This window comes from Lemur catta, chromosome 19, assembly GCF_020740605.2.
Source record: "Lemur catta isolate mLemCat1 chromosome 19, mLemCat1.pri, whole genome shotgun sequence".
Lineage (NCBI taxonomy): Eukaryota > Metazoa > Chordata > Mammalia > Primates > Lemuridae > Lemur > Lemur catta.
Genome location: NC_059146.1, coordinates 14,394,170 through 14,415,830, shown reverse-complemented (window position 1 = coordinate 14,415,830; position 21,661 = coordinate 14,394,170). Strand labels below are relative to the sequence as shown.

Genomic DNA, 21,661 nt, shown 5'->3' with positions numbered 1-21,661 from the left:
AAAGTAGATTTTCCATTGTACTTAGAAGGGGCTATACCAGGTTACCATGCCAACAGAAGACATACAGGCTGGTCATATGTATGTCGCGGTCTCCTATTGCTAGTAATGACCTAGAGGTAAAAAACAAAGTCAGAACATGGTTTGGGGAGCTTCGATTCAAAAAGAAATTCTTAACCACATCCCACTGATAGGAGTAAGTAGAAATTAGCCTCAGTTACAAGTTATAGGTTACAAATTGGACATCCAAGGTAAGACTGCTTTGATTATTTGTTCTTTAAACTCAGTCTGGTGGCCAACCTAAGATGGGCTCCAATGTTCCCTGTCTCCTGCTATTTATGTCCTTGTGAAATTCCTTCCCACACTGTAATAGGGTTGGTCTGTAAGGCCAACAGAATATGGCAGAAGGGATGGTCTGTCACTTCTAAGACTCAGTTCTAAGACTGCAGCTTCTGTCCTGATTTCTTTTTTTGTCACTGCTTTGTGGGGCCATACTATGGGACACAATAGTGACACCCACAAGCCAAGGAACTGCAACTCCCTGCCAGGGGCTTCAGGAGTGAGCTTGGGAGCAGGTCCCCAGCTCCAATCAAGTCTCTAGAGACTCAGCCCCAGCTGACAGCTTGACAAATTGATGATAATTTCCTAAGGGACCCTGAGCCAGAACGACCAAAATCAGTCACTCCTAAATTTCAGAATGTCAGGGACTCTGCAAGAAAATACATGTTTGTTCCTTTAAGCTGTCAAGTTTTATGGTAATTTGTTACTCAATAATTGGTAACTAATATACCCATTTTCATTCATTGATACTCATTTCTAACTTTTCTTGGTAACAGTAACCTATTAAAGTTGAGGTAGCACTGTCAAATAGAAATAAAAGTGTCTCAACTCTCTTTTGTCCTATAACAGATCAGTATACTTTGACGTACACCTGAATCAAAAGAATGCATTTTCTTCATATGAGAACACAAAGTGGAAAGTATTTGGGAAGCAATTGCTAACCGCCATTGGAAAAGCTTGAGATGTTCTCTAATGTTACCATAGAGGTTTTCCCCCTTTTCAAGTGACAGGTTAACTCAATTTACAGAAGAAAAGATGACATGTGACAAACCATTACACTGTAGCCACCAGGCTATTATCCCTGAAAGATGAGTGCAGTTACAATGCCGATTTTGAAAGAGCAGAAGGGGAATGAAGAGATTAGGAAGAAAATGCATATATCTTAAAGTTATACCTAGAAAGTTGTGCTAATATTTTATGATTGCCGGTTTAATTGAAAATAATTATTCCAAATTCTCAATATTAACAATTGATTAATTGATCATTGAGAGACTCATGATGGAATTTCTCTTTTGAGCTGATTTGGTCATTGGTTGAAACCTAAGGAAGACAAACAGTAACAGACAGTGATGTAGTACTATAAGCTGCAACTCTAAATACCAGCAGAAAAAAAGAAAAATCAATTTAAAACATGGTTACAAGTTTAGCAACTGGGGAAAAAAAAAAAAAAGAAAACCTGGTAGTGATTTGGGGAAGAGAAAAAACTACCAAACAAAAATTTAAAACAAAACAAAAATTTAAAAGATTATGGATAAAAGGAAGAAGTTAAGGGTGAAGCTTGGGGTACGTAACAATGAATTATTATAATAATTAAGTGTAAATCTTCACATAGAAAAAACGAAAGACAAAATAGAGGGAAAGTTAATGTAGATGATAGTTCTAAAGTTTTTTCTCTGCAAGTGCAAATCATATTCAAGCAAGCAAGCAAGAGGTTAGTTCTACTCACTGTCGGAAGGTTTGCTATCGCTTAGGAAAGGTTGCTGTTCCATGATGTCCATTGGAATTTTAATACTTGGAACTTTTTCTGAGTATGGGCAGTCAGACTGTGAAAAAAATGTACAACAGTGCTTAGAATGTTTTTATCATACAGGCCATCCTACCTCCCAGCATTGATCAAACCTATCATATTATCATTTACATGATATTAAGGAGAAAAGCTTTAGATATGATCATTTCCAGTTTGCCAGCTTTTCAAATTCTATACCACTGCTCCCCCTCACATTTGTTTTCCTCTCTTCTGATTTAATGGGATTAAGCAGAACCACACCAAATACAGATCACTACAGCCGAATTGCAAAGCTTTCCATAAGCTTGATCCTCAATCAGCAAAAATTTCTGGGTTGCCCATGTGTGCAGTGGATGATCTCAATGTGAAAAGAGATTAAATCTAGGAAACTTCCTAAACTATAATACAGTCTTGAAATTCTTATTTCGTTAATGCTCTCTGATTCCATCTTCAGGAAAATCATGCCCCATCTTTCCTTCCAAAGCAAGCAGAAGATTTTTTTAACATCTACCATCAAGGAGTCCTCTGCATAGACACGAAAATAAACCTTCCTCCCTTACTCTGTCAAACACTATTTTATGGTTAATGGTTCATTTCAATTTGCTTGTGCCAAAGATATTTGAAAATGTAAGCAAATTATAAGAAAATAAAATCAAAAGTAAGGTGCTTACGATGGCCAGATAAGCAGAGAATCATAACCAGAATAAAATGATAAAACCAGGCTACCTAAAGAACAAGCCACATAGCCCAAAATGTAACAGATTTTCACAGGATCATTATTTAACTTTAAAAAAAAAATCACTACATTAAATTCAACTCTATGTTTGGACTGAAAAGATCCAACTCATCTCTTAACTGAAAGTACCAAGGAGACAACCTGTAGTTGAAAGAAAAATATAAGAACATGGGGTCAAATAAAAAAAAAATCTTAACATAAAACCTATTACTCACACTAAAAATTCCTTTAGGATGAATCTAAAGAGGGTAATGAGCTATTCATAGCCTTTTAGAGAACTAAGATCATGCAGTTAAATTGAAAAAAGAAAGAAAAATGAAGATGCCACCTGCACCTACCTTTATGGGAACGTCAACAATAAGTCCTGTTACAGTATTTCAAACATTTTCCAAAACAATAGCACGTATGGGTGCACAGGCTGTCAGCCAATCCTTAATCACAGCCTACCAGGCAGGTTCAAAAATGACTGTGAATGGCTCAGAATGTTGGCGAAGTAATTGTCACTACTTCTGCCTCATCAACATTAGAACTGTAAGTTCCATGTCCCAGCATGGCTCCTTGTATCCATGGACCCCACACCATACGAGTATCTGCTGAACATGGGGAGAGCCACCTTCCAAACGTAGAGCCCCCAAAGAATGGGCTCAACACATAGAGCTCACTGCACAGATGCACTCGAAAGTGCCCGGTGGGATTTACTGCCTAGGAACTAATGTGCGTGTTTGTTTATTTTGGTAGGGATGGGGTAGGGAAGAGGAAAAGGAAAAAAAAAAAATAAGTTCCACACATTATCTTCAAGAAATCTGCTGGGAATATGAAGCTAAAAATGGTAAAGATGAATAAAAGACTAGTATTATTTAAATAAAATATGATTTGTTGAAAATCATACCTAAGAATTAGAAAAAAAATTCCCAGGAGCTCATCCGATCCAACTTTTGCCATTGGAAAGCAGTAAATTTAAAACATTCCCCAAAGTTGATATTTTATTATTTTTTCTTAAAACAATTAGAGGAGAGGATTCCATAATATGACTTCGTACATTCATAATGTGTCATGAATTTTAACTTTGGCATCCATGTACATAAACGGAGGTAACTGTTTTGAAAATTCAAGACAAAATACTGCTTTAATTACCTTAATATTTCAGGCAACCGTTTTAGTTTTTTTTTCTGGTCTAGAGGGGTCCAGAAATTCATTTCAAATTTTGATGTCTATTCAATGTGTAAACACATCATTCTTCTTAATACTGCATCTTAATCTCTGCTGCAGTTTAAACACATTCTCTATTTTTCTGTCATCTTTGGACACAGAAAATCTATACACCTGCTCGCATTGCAGGCGGATGATGACAGTCACAAAACCTCCCTTTGACTTTAGCTAAATGTGCCTCATATATTAAGTCTTTTTCTTATTGGATCAATTTATGTGAAATCCAATTCTGTCTGTTGCTTCTTTCACTCTACTGTTTCCAAGTTCTACAAAAACAATACAATCAGACAGCCTGATCACTTGGACATAACCAGAAAGGCCTGGATTAGAGTTTTGGCTTTGCCACCTATGGCTGTGCACATTTAGAAAATTGACTGATATACATATATTAAAGCATCACATTGTATACCTTAAATATATACAATTTTGTCTGTCACTCATATCTCAATAAAGCTGAAAAAAATTTTAAAAGGACATTTCTCAGTCTAAATTTCCTCACTTGTAAAATGGGAACAAAAATAAACACTTTAAAGAGCTGTTAAGACAATTAAGGATGAGGTATGCATGATCAATCAAAGTTATTAAGCACTGACTAGACACTAAAAATTAATTATATTCCTACTTTAGACTGGGTGATGACACACACAAAAATAATTTGTGATACTGCACTGTGTAAAATCCAAAAACAATGGAAAATGTTATCTTGGCAATCTTTTCAAATGGCTACTGGGATAAGCTGTATGTGTGCTGTGTGTGTGTTAAAGAAAAACAAGTCCCAGCTTTCCTGCCAGCACTGATTATGAATCTCTAACTGGAGCATTTGTATTCTGTGAATGGTTTCCTAAAAAAATGGGCAAAAAATTTATTTCGCAACTTAACCACCTAATGCAGGAGGACCATTTGGACTATGACACTGATTATAATTTTGTAAAAAGACCTCAAACTCCGATTCCCTTCCCCTTTTATTGAAAAGTTATGGAAAAATAGTGTCAAATCATGTTAGTATAAATACAGAGCTAGTATAGTATAACAGCACAGATCTCTGGCCGAGAGCCTACTCAAATAGATAAATAGATCACAGGAGGTAAGACAATGACATCTGTCCACCTTAGGCTCAAAGTTATATAAAATTGAGTTATTATCTCAAATAGAAATCCTGAATTATCAATGGCAAACAAAATACATCTTACGGAATTACTAAGCAAACTTCTTTTAGGTCTACTAGATCAAAGTTCTTTAAATGTGGTGGGTTTTAAGAATTTTTTAGAAGTTATTTATTAGTCATTAGGTCATTATTAGTGTATTAATGGTTACAGAAAAGCTTCAGAAAATATAAAAAACCAAAGAGAGAAAATAAAGGGCAAAGGGAGGTGAAACGAGTAATAGGTCACATGGCCAGAGAACCAGTTTTAGAACTTGGCCCTCCATCTCACATTAGGTATAAAAAAATGACATTTTTCACATTTGTTTCTTTAAACTAGCTTTACTGTGGAATTTTGGAAAGTTCCTTACATCGTCATTATCACTGTCCAGGCTTCCCTTCTTCTTTTTCTTTTTCTTCTCATCCTCTTTCTTTTTCTTGTCCTTTTCTGGAATGACATCATCGAGGAAGCTGAGGTCGTGCTGGGAGAAGAGGTAGTCCATGCCCTTTCTGACAGCTACAAGTGCCAAGATCTGAAAGAACAAACACGAACAGTGTGAAAGAAACCACGTTAGATGAAGTCACGGTGAGTACTGATACTGCCCTGTCAAAGTCAGCAGCAACCTATTTTGCACAAGGCTAGCGTGTGGTGGCAGAACTCATCCTAACTGTACTGGCTTATACTTGGTGGGCCACGATCATTTTCTTCCTGGGGAAAAGTTGTCTTATAAAAGTCTCCGCTGAAACTCACTCTGTTTGGTTCACTGAAATGTATGATCACAGTCAATTGGGATTTTCACGTGACAGGATTATTTTTCAAAACCACTTCCTTCCATGTCAGATTTTAAATAAAATAACTAAAAGTTTAAAGGCAAAAGATAGCCTGCATATGATTCCTAAGCATTCAAAATTAAAACATTATGCAGGTTTTTGAAAATCAAGTATATCTGTACAGGACACAGTACACTAAGACCTCTTCAAAGTATTAGCAACGAGGTAGTGTGTGAGTATGCACAGACCACTTCATTTATTGGCTGCTTCAACCGCTGCTATGAACTGAACACTTACCACGTGCCAGGTACTGTGCTAAACGCTTAGGCAATATTATTTCATTAATTCACCACAGCGGCAAGTTTAGAGACATTAAGGATATTACCTAGGATCATGAAACCAGATAAAGGAGGAAAACAAAGGGTTCCAATTGTCTGCTTCCAAAACCAGTATTCTCTTTTTTTTTTTTTTTTTTATTTCAGCATACTATGGGGATACAAAAGTTTAGGTTACGTATATTGCCCCTGCCCCCCCAAGACAGAGCTTCAAGCATGTCCATCCCCTAGACGGTGCGCATCGCACTCATTATGTAGGTATACACCCAATCCCCTCCCTGACCCACATCTGCCCGACACCCGATTAATGTTATTCCTAAATGTGCTCTTAGGTGATCAGTGAAACCAATTTTATGGTGAGTACATGTGGTGCTTGTTTTTCCATTCTTGGGATACTTCACTTAGTAGAATGGGTTCCAGCTCTATCCAGGAAAATGTAAGAGATGCTATATCCCCATTATGTCTTATAGCTGAGTAGCACTCCATGGTATACATACACCACATTTTATTAATCCACTCATGTATTGATGGGCACTTGGGTTGTTTCCACATCTTTGCAATTGTGAATTGTGCTGCTATAAACATTCGGGTGCAGATGTCTTTTTTATAGAATGTCTTTTGTTCTTTTGGGTAGATGCCCAATAATGGGATTGTTGGATTAAATGGTAGGTCTACTTGTATCTGTTTAAGGTATCTCCATATTGCTTTCCACAGAGGTTGCACTAGTTTGCAGTCCCACCAGCAGTGTATGAGTGTTCCTGTCTCTCCGCATCCACGCCAACATTTATTGTTATGGGACGTTTTGATAAAGGTCGTTCTCACTGGAGTTAAGTGGTATCTCACTGTGGTTTTGATTTGCATTTCCCTGATGATTAGAGATGTTGAGTATTTTTTCATATGTTTGCAAAACCAGTATTCTTGAGCTCTGTGTTTTTGGTTCTATGAATTGTTCTTGCAGAGTAACTTCTGAGGGTACATTAAAGATGTCTTTGCTTGACAGTAAAACTGATATGCAGCACGCTATGGGGTCCCAGCCTGCCTTAAATGAAATGGTTGTTGTCGTTCACGTCATGCTCTCTATAGGTCAGTTTCTTTATCTACTAGAGAAATTAATAACATCTGCCCTACGACTATTACAGGATTATTTTGTGACCAAATAAGAGCTCTGAAAAGATAAAAAACACTTTATAAAAGTAAAGTATTTTTTATTATTTAGCACAATCAGTAAGTGATTTACTGGATATATTTTAAATTTATCCTGGCCTAACTTCATTTTTCCTGGTTTTAGCAAAAGTAGTAGGTATGTAGACAATATTTATAGGGAAATGGGGGTCATTCCTCACACTCAGTGTATTTTTCAGTAGGTTAATATAGTTTAAGAATAAAAAAGAGACATAAGGAACAATTAAGAAAAAAAATCTGACTTAAGTATCACTGGTATTTCATACCATTTTTCCCTGTATCCTTGGGGGGAAAAAAATTACAAACAACAAATATACATAAAATAAAATAATAATTCTGGCTAAGAGTAAGAGGAATTTTATGAAAAATAAAATGTGGTAAATGTTTGGAAATTCTGTTTCCAAAGCTGTAGGGGAGACAGAATAAACCCAAAGACTGCCTCTGTGACTTGTTTTAAGTGTATGTATGTGCAATTTTTTTGCAAGAAGGGAATAATTATGGTAAAGTATAAAATTCAATAATGAAGCCAAATACAGAGCTTGCATTTCCTTTTCCCCTTCTTTCTCTTGTCATTCAGAGTGAGATGTAAGTTGCATTACATTGCATCTCAACATACCATGGCAAGGACAGAGAGTCCAGCCTTAGCCTTAAACCTAGCATGACGTAAACCACAAGAAATTCAAAAGGTGAACTTTTCACTCCATTGCTTCTAATGCACTGGATGATTTCTCATAAGTTGCCAAACACTTCTATATCTGAACTGAAATTGTCCTTATTTAGGTTGACTCTACTGTACAACGGCATTTTAAAATAACTAACATGCACTGGTGTCTACTATGTGTCAGGCACTGTGCTATGCAATGGATATTTGCTGATGCTCAGAATAGCAATCATGGTGCCTCCCCATTTTACTGATGGGTTAATGGCAGCCCAAAGAGGTTCACTGGCCAGAGTGGGTATCTGAACTTAGATGAGCCTGATTCTAAAGTCCATCCCAGATAACCATGGGCATGGGAAACTTCAATTACAACTGATCAAAGTGATGAGGTCTAAAGTGGAAAAATTTGGAACCACACATAAAAATCACGTATGTTTTCCATATAACGCTAACATGGTGTCCGTACAACCTCGTGAGTAGGTTTGATGAAAGGAATCCCTACCATGACTGGGAAGATGATGGCAGCCACAGTTGACTTGAGGATCCAGAGCAGGGCCAGACACAACACCTGCAGGAAGGTGAACAGGTGCACCCTCCGCAGGGGGACATGACGCAGGTAGATAAAGTCAGGCTGATGCTTCAGGGGCATCAGAAGCAGCTTCAGACGATCCATGAACTGGGAAAGAAAGGGGAGGAGAGTCCAACTGCATTAATTCAAGAGCTGACAAAGTCATCTCCACTAGGACTAACCAACCACTAATGCCTTATATTCTATAATTTAGGTAAGCAGTGTCCTTTTCAGAGGACAAATTCCTGGTCAGGGAATGCAGAAATGTAGTCTAGCAGAGTAAAGCATAGGTCTTCTAATGATACTATGCATCATATACATTTCAGGGATGTTTTAAGGATAGAAAGGCAGTGTCCATCTTGAAAATGGGAATGCAATTATATTTTCATAAATTCCATATTATTTACCTATGGCACAACCTACATTTGGCAACGTATTACCGTTTCTTTTCAGAGAAATGCCACATGAATATTACAGTGAGTTTCAGGGTATAAAGAATGAGATATCTGAATCTAAGAGAGGTCATGTAAAAACAGGTATTGAGATGAATATTGAGCATCGATGTACCAGGTGCTGTGCTTCAAAGAATAACTATTATGTTGACATTGATGATGATGAATGGGATGATATTTAAGAATCTATCATAGGACCTTTCAATGAAAGATACTCAGTAACTAGCTGTTGAATTGAATAATTATGTGATAAGAAGTCTGGAATAATATCGATATTTTCTCTCTGGAGGTAAAAGAGAGGTATAAAAGCCAACCAGCACAATCTTTTCTAGAGTGATTTCCTATTAAAAAGGTTTTCTTCCTCCCTCGACAGCCGTTTTTGACTGGCTTTCTCATTTATAAACATTAGGTTACAAAATTTCTTGCTAAATCAAATCTTGCCAAAAAGGTCTAAAAGAGGGAAAGTCAAAAGAAAAGTAAGAAAAAGAGAAATGCCGTTAGGGGGCATCGCACCGCAGAATTTAAGAAAGCCACTAACTGTCCCCTTAGCATGGCTGTTTTTTCCCATCATTATGATGTGGTTGCTTTTTCCCCCTTCTTTTTAACTGTATAAACATGGACTAAATTCCAACCAATAAAGCCCCCAGAAGACACAGAATCAAACTTCTGATCTAGATCAGGTCATTAAGGGGAAAACGAAAATAAACTCTATTAGTGTGGGGGCCACATTAGTTTTGTATTTTTCCATTTAGGGGAATCAAATGTATACTTGCCAAAAGTTTCATTGGCACAAATAAATCCACACTCACATTCACCTAGTCCACTCTGCAAGGAACCACCTTATATTTTGTAACAAATATCCAAATGGTGAAAAACTCTACACAATGGACCTAAACAGAGAAAAGTACAGTAGCCACTTGCCCAGCTCTATCTGACTCTAAAATCAAATTAATCTAAATACAGTAAGTGAAAACAAGGACTATTTTGAAGGGATTCAAATAAATTCTTATGATATTCACAGAACATGCAGTCTTTTCCCATTAAAACATCACTAAGTGCTAAACAAGGCTACAATTAACAAGGTGCCAGAAAGCAGTATAAGTACTTCCAGTTTCCTGGTGCCAATTAAATTAAACCTCAATTGAAAGACAAAGTCGCTTGAAAAGTTTTTCCCTAATGATTTGTTTTAAAAGGGGGTTAAGTTTTACCAAAGTTGTGAGTAGCTGAAATTTTCAACAAAAGCAGTACATAAACCACATTGATTTTATTCTTTTATTGGTGCAAAAGTTTTGATCATTGATCTCAGCCACGTGAAAAACAAATTGACTAAGAATAGCCTGTTCGTGTATGGGGTTAAGGCAAACAGACAATTACTATCTCAAAGAGCACACTTGTCCTTCTTGAGACAAACAGATAAAGATTAGAGAGAGAAAGGAACATAAAAAAGACAAGATTGTAGCTCTCTCACTTTCCTGGTCAAATAACTTTCAGCAGCCTATTTCAAGAATGGGTATGCTTGATAACAAATATGAATATTTGTTAACGCCAGCTAACGATGTTGATTAAATCAGAAATGAAAAAGCACATGGATGGTGGAGAAAGTAGAAAATACATGCATTTTCAAATCTCAGCAGTTAATAATTAGCACTTTTCTTTCAAGATTTATTACTGGACTGTTCTTGCTACTGTATCTGCATTGCTACGGAAAACTCACCTGCACACCGTTCAGGGATGCCACGCCCATGTACAAGAACACACCATAGAGTACAGGCATGGGAATAAACTAGGGAGGGAAAAAAAATCAGATAAAAGTTAAAAACAACAGCAAGAAAAACAGTAATGGGGAGGAATCGTTTAAATATAGGCTAAATCTGAAACTAAAACATAGGATATAATAACACAGTGACCTCTAACTAGTGTGCTTTACTCCTCAATTGATCAACTTCTAAACTGTACTAGAAATAAATGAAGGAGGGTGAAAGGGACTCTCAATTTTCATTTGATGTCTGCTTTTTTACAGCGACCATGCATGATCTTGACAACTTGTTTTTGATTAATGGGGGGAAAAGTTCTGTTTCCCTTTCTCCCTAAAAGGAATGACTATGGAAACCAGATGCTTGTGTGGACTGTGAGGTAGAAACAGAGGTAGAGGGTTGTCTCGCTCGAGACCAAGTGCCTTGATTTTTTCCTTAATTATTTTTGCCAAATGATCTATCAGCTTGGTATATAAATGCCTCTTTCAATGAAATAAGCATCAAAAGACTGTCCCTTTTCTTCTCGGGAATATTAAGAGGACTAATTAATAAGAACATTGCTCGAAAGGAGCATGTGGCTCTGGAAGCAGTTAATTACACACATGGATTAACTCACTTCTAATCGAACTGCATTAATACATTTCCATGCATTCACTAGTAAAAAATCTTTTACATTAATACGAAGTATTTTAACAATGAGAAGCTCCAATGTGATGTGTCTGTAAATTTCATCTATTCCTAGACCTGTGAAGAGTCCCTGATATTGAGGAAACTAAGCAAATCAAGGATGGTTCTGTCTCTGGGAAGTCTTCTATTTGAACAACTAAAGGTTCTCAACCTTCGATTTCGAAAAGAAGTTCAAGTAATTTCAGGATTTTCAAAGCTAAAATACTAAAACCGCAAGTCAATTAAAGGCCAGTCTTACCAAACCCACATAAAGGAGGCTATTGTAACCAGAAAGCCTAGGATGGCTTTAGAGTAATTTTTAACGAGATACTGCACGTATTAAGGGAAGCACGTTTTCTATCAGCCTCTCCTTGTGGTTGTCTAACACAGGTCTGTATGTGAGACCCTTTGGCCACTATTAAAGAATGACTAAATTCTCAACTGTGTCATGACTGTCTTCAATTGTTATTGGTTAGCCATAGGAATGGTTTACATTTAAGTAAAATAAATACACTTATTTATATAAAACATAAAATGCTTCTTCAAAAAAAGAGGAACACTTTTATTGTAGCTAATCTTGGTCTTGAGCTAAGACACAAATAAATGACATAGAACGTAGAAGGGGTAAGAGGGCTGGTGTTGGTGGGAGGGAGGCGGGCGTGTTGCAATACCTAACAGTCACCACAAGGAGGTGAACACATCACGTTCAAGCCACTTCACTTCTGACACATGCCTTCCTCTTAGAACGTGCATGCTTCTATTCCTTATGAATGCTTCTATTCCTCTGCATAAAGTTACCAAGAAGTAACAAATAAAACAAAGGGACCATTTCATAGCCTTGACTCATTTTTTAAACGTCTTCCATTTTTCTTTCTTATCGTTTCATTTTTAATTTGGGGGGGGTAAGGAAAGAAAAGTGGGAGAGGAAAAGAGAAGTATAGTTCAGTCATGGAAAACTAGTTAGTATTCCTGCAGCAGTTATTTTTGAATCTGAGCAAAGCATTTTTCCAGCTTGAAGAAAGTGATCAAAAAGGGTTCATCCTGGACTTATCCGCACCCCTCACCTGAGCTTACCTAAATATTTTCTCTAATGTGGTCCTAATGCCAAAGTAAAGGAAAGCTGTGCTTGGTGCTTAGGTCCGTTCTCTCTGAATTTATGATTACAGAGATCACCAAATCTACCACAAAATAAAATCAGCGGTATCATTAACACAGCATGGCATGGGGTGTGGGTAGGAATATAGCTTTAGACATGAAGATTTTTTTAAAAAAATATTCTTTGTTAGAAAGGAAACAGTACATATAAGGAAGCCTATTAAATCGATTTGGGGCCAAATTCAATGTGAAAATAAATTTCTTATGAAATTCACCATTTTGTTTACAATAGTGCAACATCTCAATAAAAATCTTCCAATATGGAAGTCTTGGTGAAACTTGACAGAATTATTGGGTTAGAGAATTTTTTTATTGGATTTTGTTCATGAATCACATCAGGTTAATCCTTAAAAATTCACAATAGAATCATTTATTATAACAGAAATTTCTCAAAGAAAGGAAAAGAAGAATGTGTTTTAAGAAGATGGAACTTAAACCAGTATAATATATATAGTGATAGTAGGTAAATATTTTTACAAAGAAGACAGGAGAAATTAAAACATAAAAAATACAAGGTATACCTGGTTTACAGGCATATCCCAAATTGCCAAGTGATAAAATTATGCAAAGAAAATTTTATAAATAATCAGTCATACCAAGAGAGCCAAAAGAGCATAATTATAAATCGGTATCACAATACATTAAAAGTACTACCAATGAAAAAATAAGTAATTGATTCTACTACCAGATAGAAATCAAAGTGATATTTAACATATTTAGGCCATGTCACCAGATTTTTCAAATTCTAGAGAATACATTTCCACTCATTTTCACTTGTACCTCCTTTTGATTTGCTGATAGGGTTTGACTATTCCCAGAAGGAAAAGTGAGAAAAGGATAAATTTAATAATAGAGGTAGACTATAGTTGTCCAACACAGAATTCAGTACAGAAGTGAGATCTCCCAGCAGAATAATGGTCACTCTGTGTGTGTGAGTAAAAATCAGAACGAGATCCTGATTGAGAGCATAGGCACATTAGTCAGGCACACCTGGTTGCAAATTCTGGCCTCTACCAGTTGTGTAACACTCAGAAAATTATTAGCTTCTCTTATCCTCAGTATTCTCATCTAGAAAGTGGCTATGGTAAATAGCACAAAGCATCGAGTCTGGGGCCTGGTTCATAATAGATATTTAATAAATGACGCATGTGGCATTAATGTCATTATTATCATGAGGACCTTGACTGGCAAGTCGAGAAGCCTGAAGTTGCCCAGCACAACCCTCTTCGGTCCCTCAATCGTGGGGGCAAAGGCACAGTCCCAGAAGGATGGCTGCAAAATTCAGACCTGAAGCCCTGGTTTTATTTAAGTTCTACTGTATTTCCCTTTCAGCTACAACAACTATCTTCAGAAACATGTTATAAAAATAATATCCTAATTCCCTTAAGCCTTAAAAATCCAAGCTGATAAGGAAGCTGCTGCCTTGCACTCTGGTCACCAGTCACTGAAGAAACAGGAATGAGGTATGATGAAGTGTTTGTGAAATGCCATTTTCCTCTGCACATAAGAGAGAATTAGAAATTGGATCAATGAAGCTGGGGAAACCACCTCATGGGAAATGAAAATGAAGGCAAGGACTGTGTTTTATTTTAAAAGGTGGTAAACCATGAGGTTTATGAGATTGGCTTTGTGCCAGAACTGCCTGAGTTCAAATCTTGGCTCTATTATTTAATAACTTTGTAACTCAGCAAGTTATTCACAATTTTTCTCAATCTGTAAAATAGAGACAATTATCGGTATTTTTCATAAATCTTATTCATCGGAGGACTAAATTATAAAAATCTGTGCTGAGCCCTTAATCCAATGCCACGTTCCATAAGTGGCAGCTACCATGACAAGCATCATCATCATCATCATCATCACTATCATTTCTCTTTGTTTCCCTGGTACTGAGCAGAGGATGTGGCATATTACAGGAAGGAGCTCAACAAATATCTTCCACATGTGAGCACACTAAACAAATCTTAAAGATAAATTTGGCCACTCTTCATGTTAAAGATAAACTAATGCAAGCAAAGGCAACAGAAGCAGCAGTGAAACTTACTTGATCTTTATTTTTTTAGACTTGCCAGAAAATGCAAAAAGTAAGCTCAAGGAACTGCCTTTCATCTTTTTGCTGCTCTTCAGTCTCCTCTAGTTTCTCCACACAGAAGCACTCGCTTAACAGGCAATATTTCTGCTGCAGAAACACAGATCTAAACAGTGTAGCCAGCCTGGGAAGCCAGTTATTCTTGCTTCCCAACAGCTCTGCACTGAATCAGCCTTAAGATTCAATGCTTTGAGGCATGTATGACTGTAGCCGGCCAGGGTCAAGGGGTATCCTCATGAACTTAAAGCTGGTGCACTGTAATTCCTTACGTTCTTCCACATAAAAGACAGATTTCGGCAAAGAGATCAAAGGAGAAGTCATAAACTTCATGTTCAAAGTAAGCTTGCATAAGTAGGCAGGGGGAGCGACTACCTATCCAGCCTCATGCCTGGGAGAAAATCACTGGGACCACCTGATACCATCAAACACGGAAGTGAGCTGGGCAGGGAAGGGGCTGAGCCATTTCATTTTGCCAAGTAAAAGTCACACATTTCTCTCGATCCCATTCATCTGATCTCCTGTCAAAGGCAGACTCTTAAGCACAGCCACTCTGTGAAGCTGCACCCTGATTCTTTATAAACACACAGTCACATGGGGGAGGAAAAAAGATTTCCTCCTCCAACTAACCCCTGACACCACTTTGTGTGTGAATTCTAAGGTTAATTGTTAATCTTGACTCTTACTCAGGTCTGCTTCTTCCTGTATTGACTTTTCTAGTGAGCTAACAAGGGATCTGTGATACATGCACAGAACTTACGAAACTTCAGTGGTAAGAAGGGAACAGGGCTTGAAATTAGCTGACTTGATCAGGAGATGTGATTCCCGAAGTAAGGAATAGCCTAGCTTACTGAAGGAAGGAAGCGACAATTGCCAACGCTTGACTCTTTGATTGCTGTTTTTAAGCATAGGTTTTCCACAATATGTTGTAAACTGTATTGACTAAACAATTTCACTTCCTACATTTTGGGCAAAACCTTGCTTAACAAAAATGTTTGCTGGGCTGGGTGCGGTGGCTCACGCCTGTAATCCTAGCCCTCTGGGAGGCCGAGGCGGGTGGATCGCTCAAGGTCAGGAGTTTGAGACCAGCCTGAGCAAGAGCGAGACCCCGTCTCTACTAAAAAAATAGAAAGAAATGATCTGGACAGCTAAAAATATATATAGAAAAAAAAGATTAGCTGGGCATGGTGGCACATGCCTGTAGTCCCAGCTACTCGGGAGGCTGAGGCAGGAGGATTGCTTGAACCCAGGAGTTTGAGGTTGCTGTGAGCTAGGCTGATGCCATGGCACTCACTCTAGCCCGGGCAACAAAGTGAAACTCTGTCTCAAAAAAAAAACCCAAAACAAAAAAACCCCAAAATGTTTGCTAGATCACCTTTTTCACTGATTCTTACAAAGACTCTTTGGGTTATACCCAGCATTGCTGGGGGAAGTAGCCACAATCATGGATACCAGCAGCTGAATGGGGGTGAGCTGAGCACGGATTCCTTAGGAAAGTCAAAGGAAAAGCAAGCTTATGTTCATTGATCCCTCACATCTATCTTCTTTCTCTGCATTCTCATCTGTTTCTGTCAATACTAAGGTGCTTTGCATATCAAGGCAAAAAGAGTCATTGTAAAGAACAAAAGGGCTTTCAGCTTTAACTTCTCTGTAGCCCTATTTGGGTGCCGGGTGAGAAAACAGTTAGGAAGAGGCATTGTTAAAAATGTGAGTCTTGCATCCCTTCCTAAAAATAGCAATTCATACAGTGTCTGTTCTCTTTGTCCCTTCGACTCATACGTGATCACTCAACTGACAGATTCTCCAGGATGAAAGCCAATTTGCTGTAACACACACACACACACACACACACACACACACACACACACACTTTCAAACACATTTGACTTTTTTAAGATCTTATGCTATATTAATGAAAAGAAATAATATCAAAAGAAAAGAAAAAACGGGGAGGGTGATGAGTCAATTTGAACCGATGAGAAGGTTTCTGTCCGTTTGTCCCTCACTAGTGATGAAGAACCAGGAGCACCCACAAAGAAACTGCAGCTGTGCCACGCGAGCCCACCTTCGGAGAACCCAGAGGGACAATTCATTTCTAGCACAGTCTGCCACAATATGGGGTCACAACTGCCTGCAATGATCTAAAAATGATCACTCCATGTGAGGTTCCATTGCCTAAGAGGTAAAGCTGTCACTGGGCCTTTCTACCAGTTGATGTGGCATCTATAGGACGACTGAGGAACACAAAGGATTTTGGCAATGGACTCGATGCTGTGAAACTCACTACACCTGCAAACCTGCCCCATAGCTTGCTTTGTGCTGGCAGAGGTGACAATGCATTTCCCTCTGTCCCTGTAGAACACAAATTCTGTACTCTTTTAAGGCCCTCTGGACAGAACCAGAAATAATTTCCCAGAGGTTACTTTAAATCTTAATTCCTCATGTGTTAGGTGAGATACATATTTCTTCATGAATCCAGTCAGAAATTAATTAAACCAGTTAATTGGCATTGTAGAAACAAAAACAAAAAAAAATTAAATATTTTAACAGTTTACCAGGTATTTTGTACGTAACGTACACATTAGTCTAAATACCCTGAAGGCAAAGTTAGCCTTATTTATAGGTTAAGATATCACAGTTCCACTTTCCTCAAATTCATCCGATTGGCATAAAATTTGCTAATTTGAGAGAAATTGAGAGCTTTTGCTTTTCACTGTCTTTACTGCTATATAATTTGAAATCTCCTGAAGAATGTACTGCCCCCATTACTTGTGTAATTAAATGAGCAGTTTAAAAACCTTAAAAATTAGAATTGTTTAGAAGTAAACATTCTCAGAGAAAAATTTTTAACGATATTAACAGTGGTTGTTTATAGCTGTTAGTCTATGGGTGACTTTTGTGCTTCGTATTGTGGTATAAAGCATAAGATACCAATTATCAACAATTGGCCTACATTGTTTATAGAATAAAGAATAAAAGGCATCACAAAAGAAAACTGGAAACTTTATGAGCAGTATATATTAACCTTTGTTTTTTTTTTTTTTCTCTGCTTCTCAGTAGGTTTTCACACATAGTTTATATTTATCTCTCTAGGCAATGATATCCATCCCATCAATCAAACCTATATATTGACTCTTAAATTTCTAAATAACCTACCACATAATTTTTTTTCTTCAGAAGTTCATTTCTAAAGTATTCTAAATATAGATCAGCAATTTTACTCTAATATCCCTTGGTGGACTATGAGGCCTTCCGATTCAAAGAAAAGTAGAAGCACAACAATAATTAAAAACAGGAGAAAAATTTCAAACTGGTCATCCTGAATCACTCATGTTGTCCAGGAATCCAAGGGGAGGAGGGGGCAGGATTTGGGTACAAGTAAATGGAGGATGAAGGAGGAAAGTACGTACAGGAGACAAGGAGGTAAAAGAGGTGTTTTTTTGGGGGGAAAGAAGATTGGTCAGATTGAATTGCATGAAACTGCTGTTTTCATGGGTCAGAATGTTTGAATATTGGTAATTTCATATGGTTCAATCAAATAACTGCAAAAATCATAATAAGGGAAGGGGTAAAAGAATGAGAAAGAAATCAAGGTAAAAGTTTCTTATAGTCCTCTTTCTACTTGACTCCTGCTTCAGTGTGTTATAGAACTGATGACCATCTTGCAAATGTTTCATAAGGAATCCCACTCTTCACATGTCCAATTAGATGCCAGTGTTCTGAGAAGGAGGAAGAGGTGAGTGTTTGACATATTTACCTTCAAGATGGGAGCCATAAAGACTGACAGACCAGTCAGAATAAACACAAGGGTTCCAGTGACTCTTTGTTCCCTGAAACCAAATCAAAAGATTACCAATCTACCTCTTGTTTTCATGAACATGCTCTTGTCTTTTCACCTTCAAAAAAAAAGACTATACATTGACCAAATCAATGTTTTGGCTAAAATAGCAAAGGTGTCAATATCATGTAATTAATAATCTCAAGAATAGCATAAAGACTCAACATAACTATTAAAAAAAATGTCTTAAAGCTACTGCAATAGGTTATTTGAATTCATGAAGAAAGAAGTGATCGTGCTACATCTTTTGCTCCTTTTAGAATTGAGAAAGAAAAATCCCTTGCCTCTTTGACGCCCTTATTTTTCAAACAACTTGTCTTATTGTGTAATTACACCTTCTTTCATAGGAGACAGATATTACATTGTCCCACGTTCTAAATAACAAACAGCTCAGGGAAATTTCATGACTGCAATAAATCACAGCAGTCTAATTTCCAAATCTACAATGACAAAAGTACTTTTTAACAAATATGATTCCCATCCTACACCCCTCCCCAACCTGCCCCCAGAAAAGAATCAGCCATTGTTGTGGCGTGGGAAATGATGGGTGAGCTCTCCACCCAAGCACCCGTGAGCAGGGCTTGCTGCAAAAAGTACTCAACGGAGGACAAAAGTCTTCTACCACTGCCCTGCAGCGCTACCCAAATCTAATAGCTGGAGGTCAAAGTTTCTCAGCACTTACGGGGACAGAAAATGAACTGGAAAAATAAGGATTCCTCTCCCTTCATAGAATCTTAAAAGTCATGAGCAGACTCCAGAGTTTTAGGGCCTTTATATATGACTGTGATATAGTAATCTCTGCAGCAACAAAATCACCTGCACGTTGAAGAAAATTATCTGCTTGTGTTTTTTATGTTGCATCCTTTAGCCTTTCAATAATCAACAAAAATGTATATATCACAAGAAGTAAACTAAAAAAAAAAAATCAAAAACTCTCTTTCTGATGAATATGTAGTCCTTTTTGGAACAGAAAATATAGGCATCGATTAATCATCACCAGCCCTGTCTCCTCCAAATCTGCTCATTTCCTTATGATTGACACACGGACGTATGGAAAATGTGCTTTGGAGAGCTATTTTCCTCTGGCTCAACACACCTCACTCCTAGAAACTTTGGCTGTTCTCCGGGTGCCGAGGTCTCTGTCTCCATCTTCAAACTGTCGATGTGAGCGATGGAGATGACAGTCGCAGCCACGTACCACGGAAGAGCCATGAAGGAGCACACGACCATGAGGATGGCCACCCAGAAGAGATCCAAGTGATACCCCGCTCCTTTCTGTGGAAGAGACAACAGAGCCGTGTGGAGAAAACACTCATAGCTGCTATCCAGTCATATTCCCAGACGGGAATCAAGATTGCCAAAGGAAATTGACTCGCTTTGCTTGATAAGGTGAACTTCTTAGGGGAAAGGACTTTATCTTCCTCATATTATTCCCCCCAGCAATTAAACATACAGCCACCTCCCATAGCTGCTACAGTGGACACCGCCTCTACTACAGCTTTGAATAACTGTTTAAGTCAGATTTAAGTCACAGCTTTACCTATTCCTTGTTTATTGCTAACTAATCTCTCTGCATCCAATTTTCTAATCAGAACAATGGAGATCTATGGTACTTTGAAGAGGAGTTGGGACCATTCAAGCAAGTAACAGGCAAAGCATCTTGGAGCAACTTAAATAGTAGTGGTTATGAAGCAGGAACCCAATACCTGGTGACAGGGGCAGGAGTGGTACTGGCTGTTGCTGTTCACATGTTAACACCTGGAAAGCCGGCTCTCTGCCTTGTCTACTCAACAGTGATTAGTAGTATGCTGTTCACCTAGATGGCAGTCAGTGTATGTAGATTAAAGACCCGAAAGCCACCTCGAGAAGGTATGTAGACCATTTCTCACCTTTCACATTATATGAAAATAGTTGTTCGGCAATCTATTGACATCATCATTAAGGTAATTAGCACCCCCTTAATCAGAATAGGTTGATTTCAAACATCATCTAATGGTCACAATAACACTGACTGGCTGGAAGAACAGACAATTTAACTAAAGGTCTAGCTCTTTTACTCATTAAATAAATATTGTTAAATGTGGCCACAATGTTATTCCATGGTTATATTTCTCTGCTCTATTTACGAAGACATCAAATGCTTGATACCCCTACGGAGCTGAGAAAATAGAGCAGTCCGTTTTCACAGCATGGAAGCGGCAGTATGAAGAGCCAGAGCATGACCACTCCAAGGAAATGGAAAGGTTGGCTTTAAAAAATGAGGCTGTGATTTACACTAGGAACAGCGGTGACTGTTATCATTCAGATCCGGTTACAACACTGCTCTCCTCTCGCTGAAACGCCAAGATTTCACCCCTGGCTCTCACACATGGGTCTAATCATGTTCCCAGAGAACTCATCCCAGGCAAGGGGAGCTGACATAAAAAAGAATAGCATATATGCACTTAATCCAGGTTTGGCTAAGAACAAAAATCTACCCGAGAGACAAATAGGTTAATACATAGTCATAAAACCAGTTCATTTCAAGAAGGCGTAGCAGTATGAACTGGGAGTCGGGGAAAGGAGGGCAAAGGTGGGATGAGCTGAAATAAACTTGTTTGATAATGACTAATGATGTGACTGTCATGATCTCTCTGGGATCTCATTCATTCTTCCAGTGAGCACTGACTGCCAGCTTAGTCTCGGGTGTGGTTCTCAGTGCTGGTGACACTTCTGTGACTACAGCAGACAAAAATTCCTGCCCTCATGGGGATTCCATTCTACTGAGGGAGACAACATAAATAAATAAACTATATAGTACCTTAAATAGGCATAAGTACTAAGGAGAACTATAAGAACGTGGACTCGTATACTGAATGCAACGTTAAAAGGTCGGAGGGTTTTATTAATAAATGAAGGAGTGACAGGATTTGCTTATATGCTAAACACTCTGGCTGCTGTTAGAAACAGACTGAAAAGGGTCAGGGACAGAGAGACCACACAATCCATGTAAGAGATTATGATGGTTAGAACTGGAGTGAAGATGGCAAGAAGCAGTCGGATTCTGGCTGTATCTTCAGGTGCAGCCTCCAGGATTTGTTCTTCCTGCCTGCGTGCATGTCTCATGATCTCACTGGTGGCCACTCATGACCTGGCCTCTGAGCATGTCTGCAGCCCCATCTTTCATCTCTCCCCTGCCTGGTTCCCATGGCAACACCACTTTCAGTAAGTGCAATTCCTCAAATGTGTTTCTTTCACTCGTGCCTATGGTGTCTTTGCCCACGTAGT

General features: G+C 38.1%; 1 protein-coding gene across 1 annotated transcript in view; it reads right to left on the bottom strand.

The window, feature by feature from the left end:
• SLC4A4 (solute carrier family 4 member 4) overlaps positions 1 to 21,661 on the bottom strand; it is a 324,449-nt gene that overhangs the window by 2,051 nt on the left and 300,737 nt on the right. Inside the window, exons 19-24 of the mRNA XM_045531644.1 lie at positions 19,491 to 19,669; positions 18,314 to 18,386; positions 10,610 to 10,678; positions 8,378 to 8,551; positions 5,301 to 5,462; positions 1,784 to 1,880 (exon numbers count right to left, since the gene is read on the bottom strand). Coding sequence (XP_045387600.1) covers positions 1,784 to 1,880; positions 5,301 to 5,462; positions 8,378 to 8,551; positions 10,610 to 10,678; positions 18,314 to 18,386; positions 19,491 to 19,669 — 754 coding nt within the window. The remainder of the gene's footprint in view (positions 1 to 1,783; positions 1,881 to 5,300; positions 5,463 to 8,377; positions 8,552 to 10,609; positions 10,679 to 18,313; positions 18,387 to 19,490; positions 19,670 to 21,661) is intronic.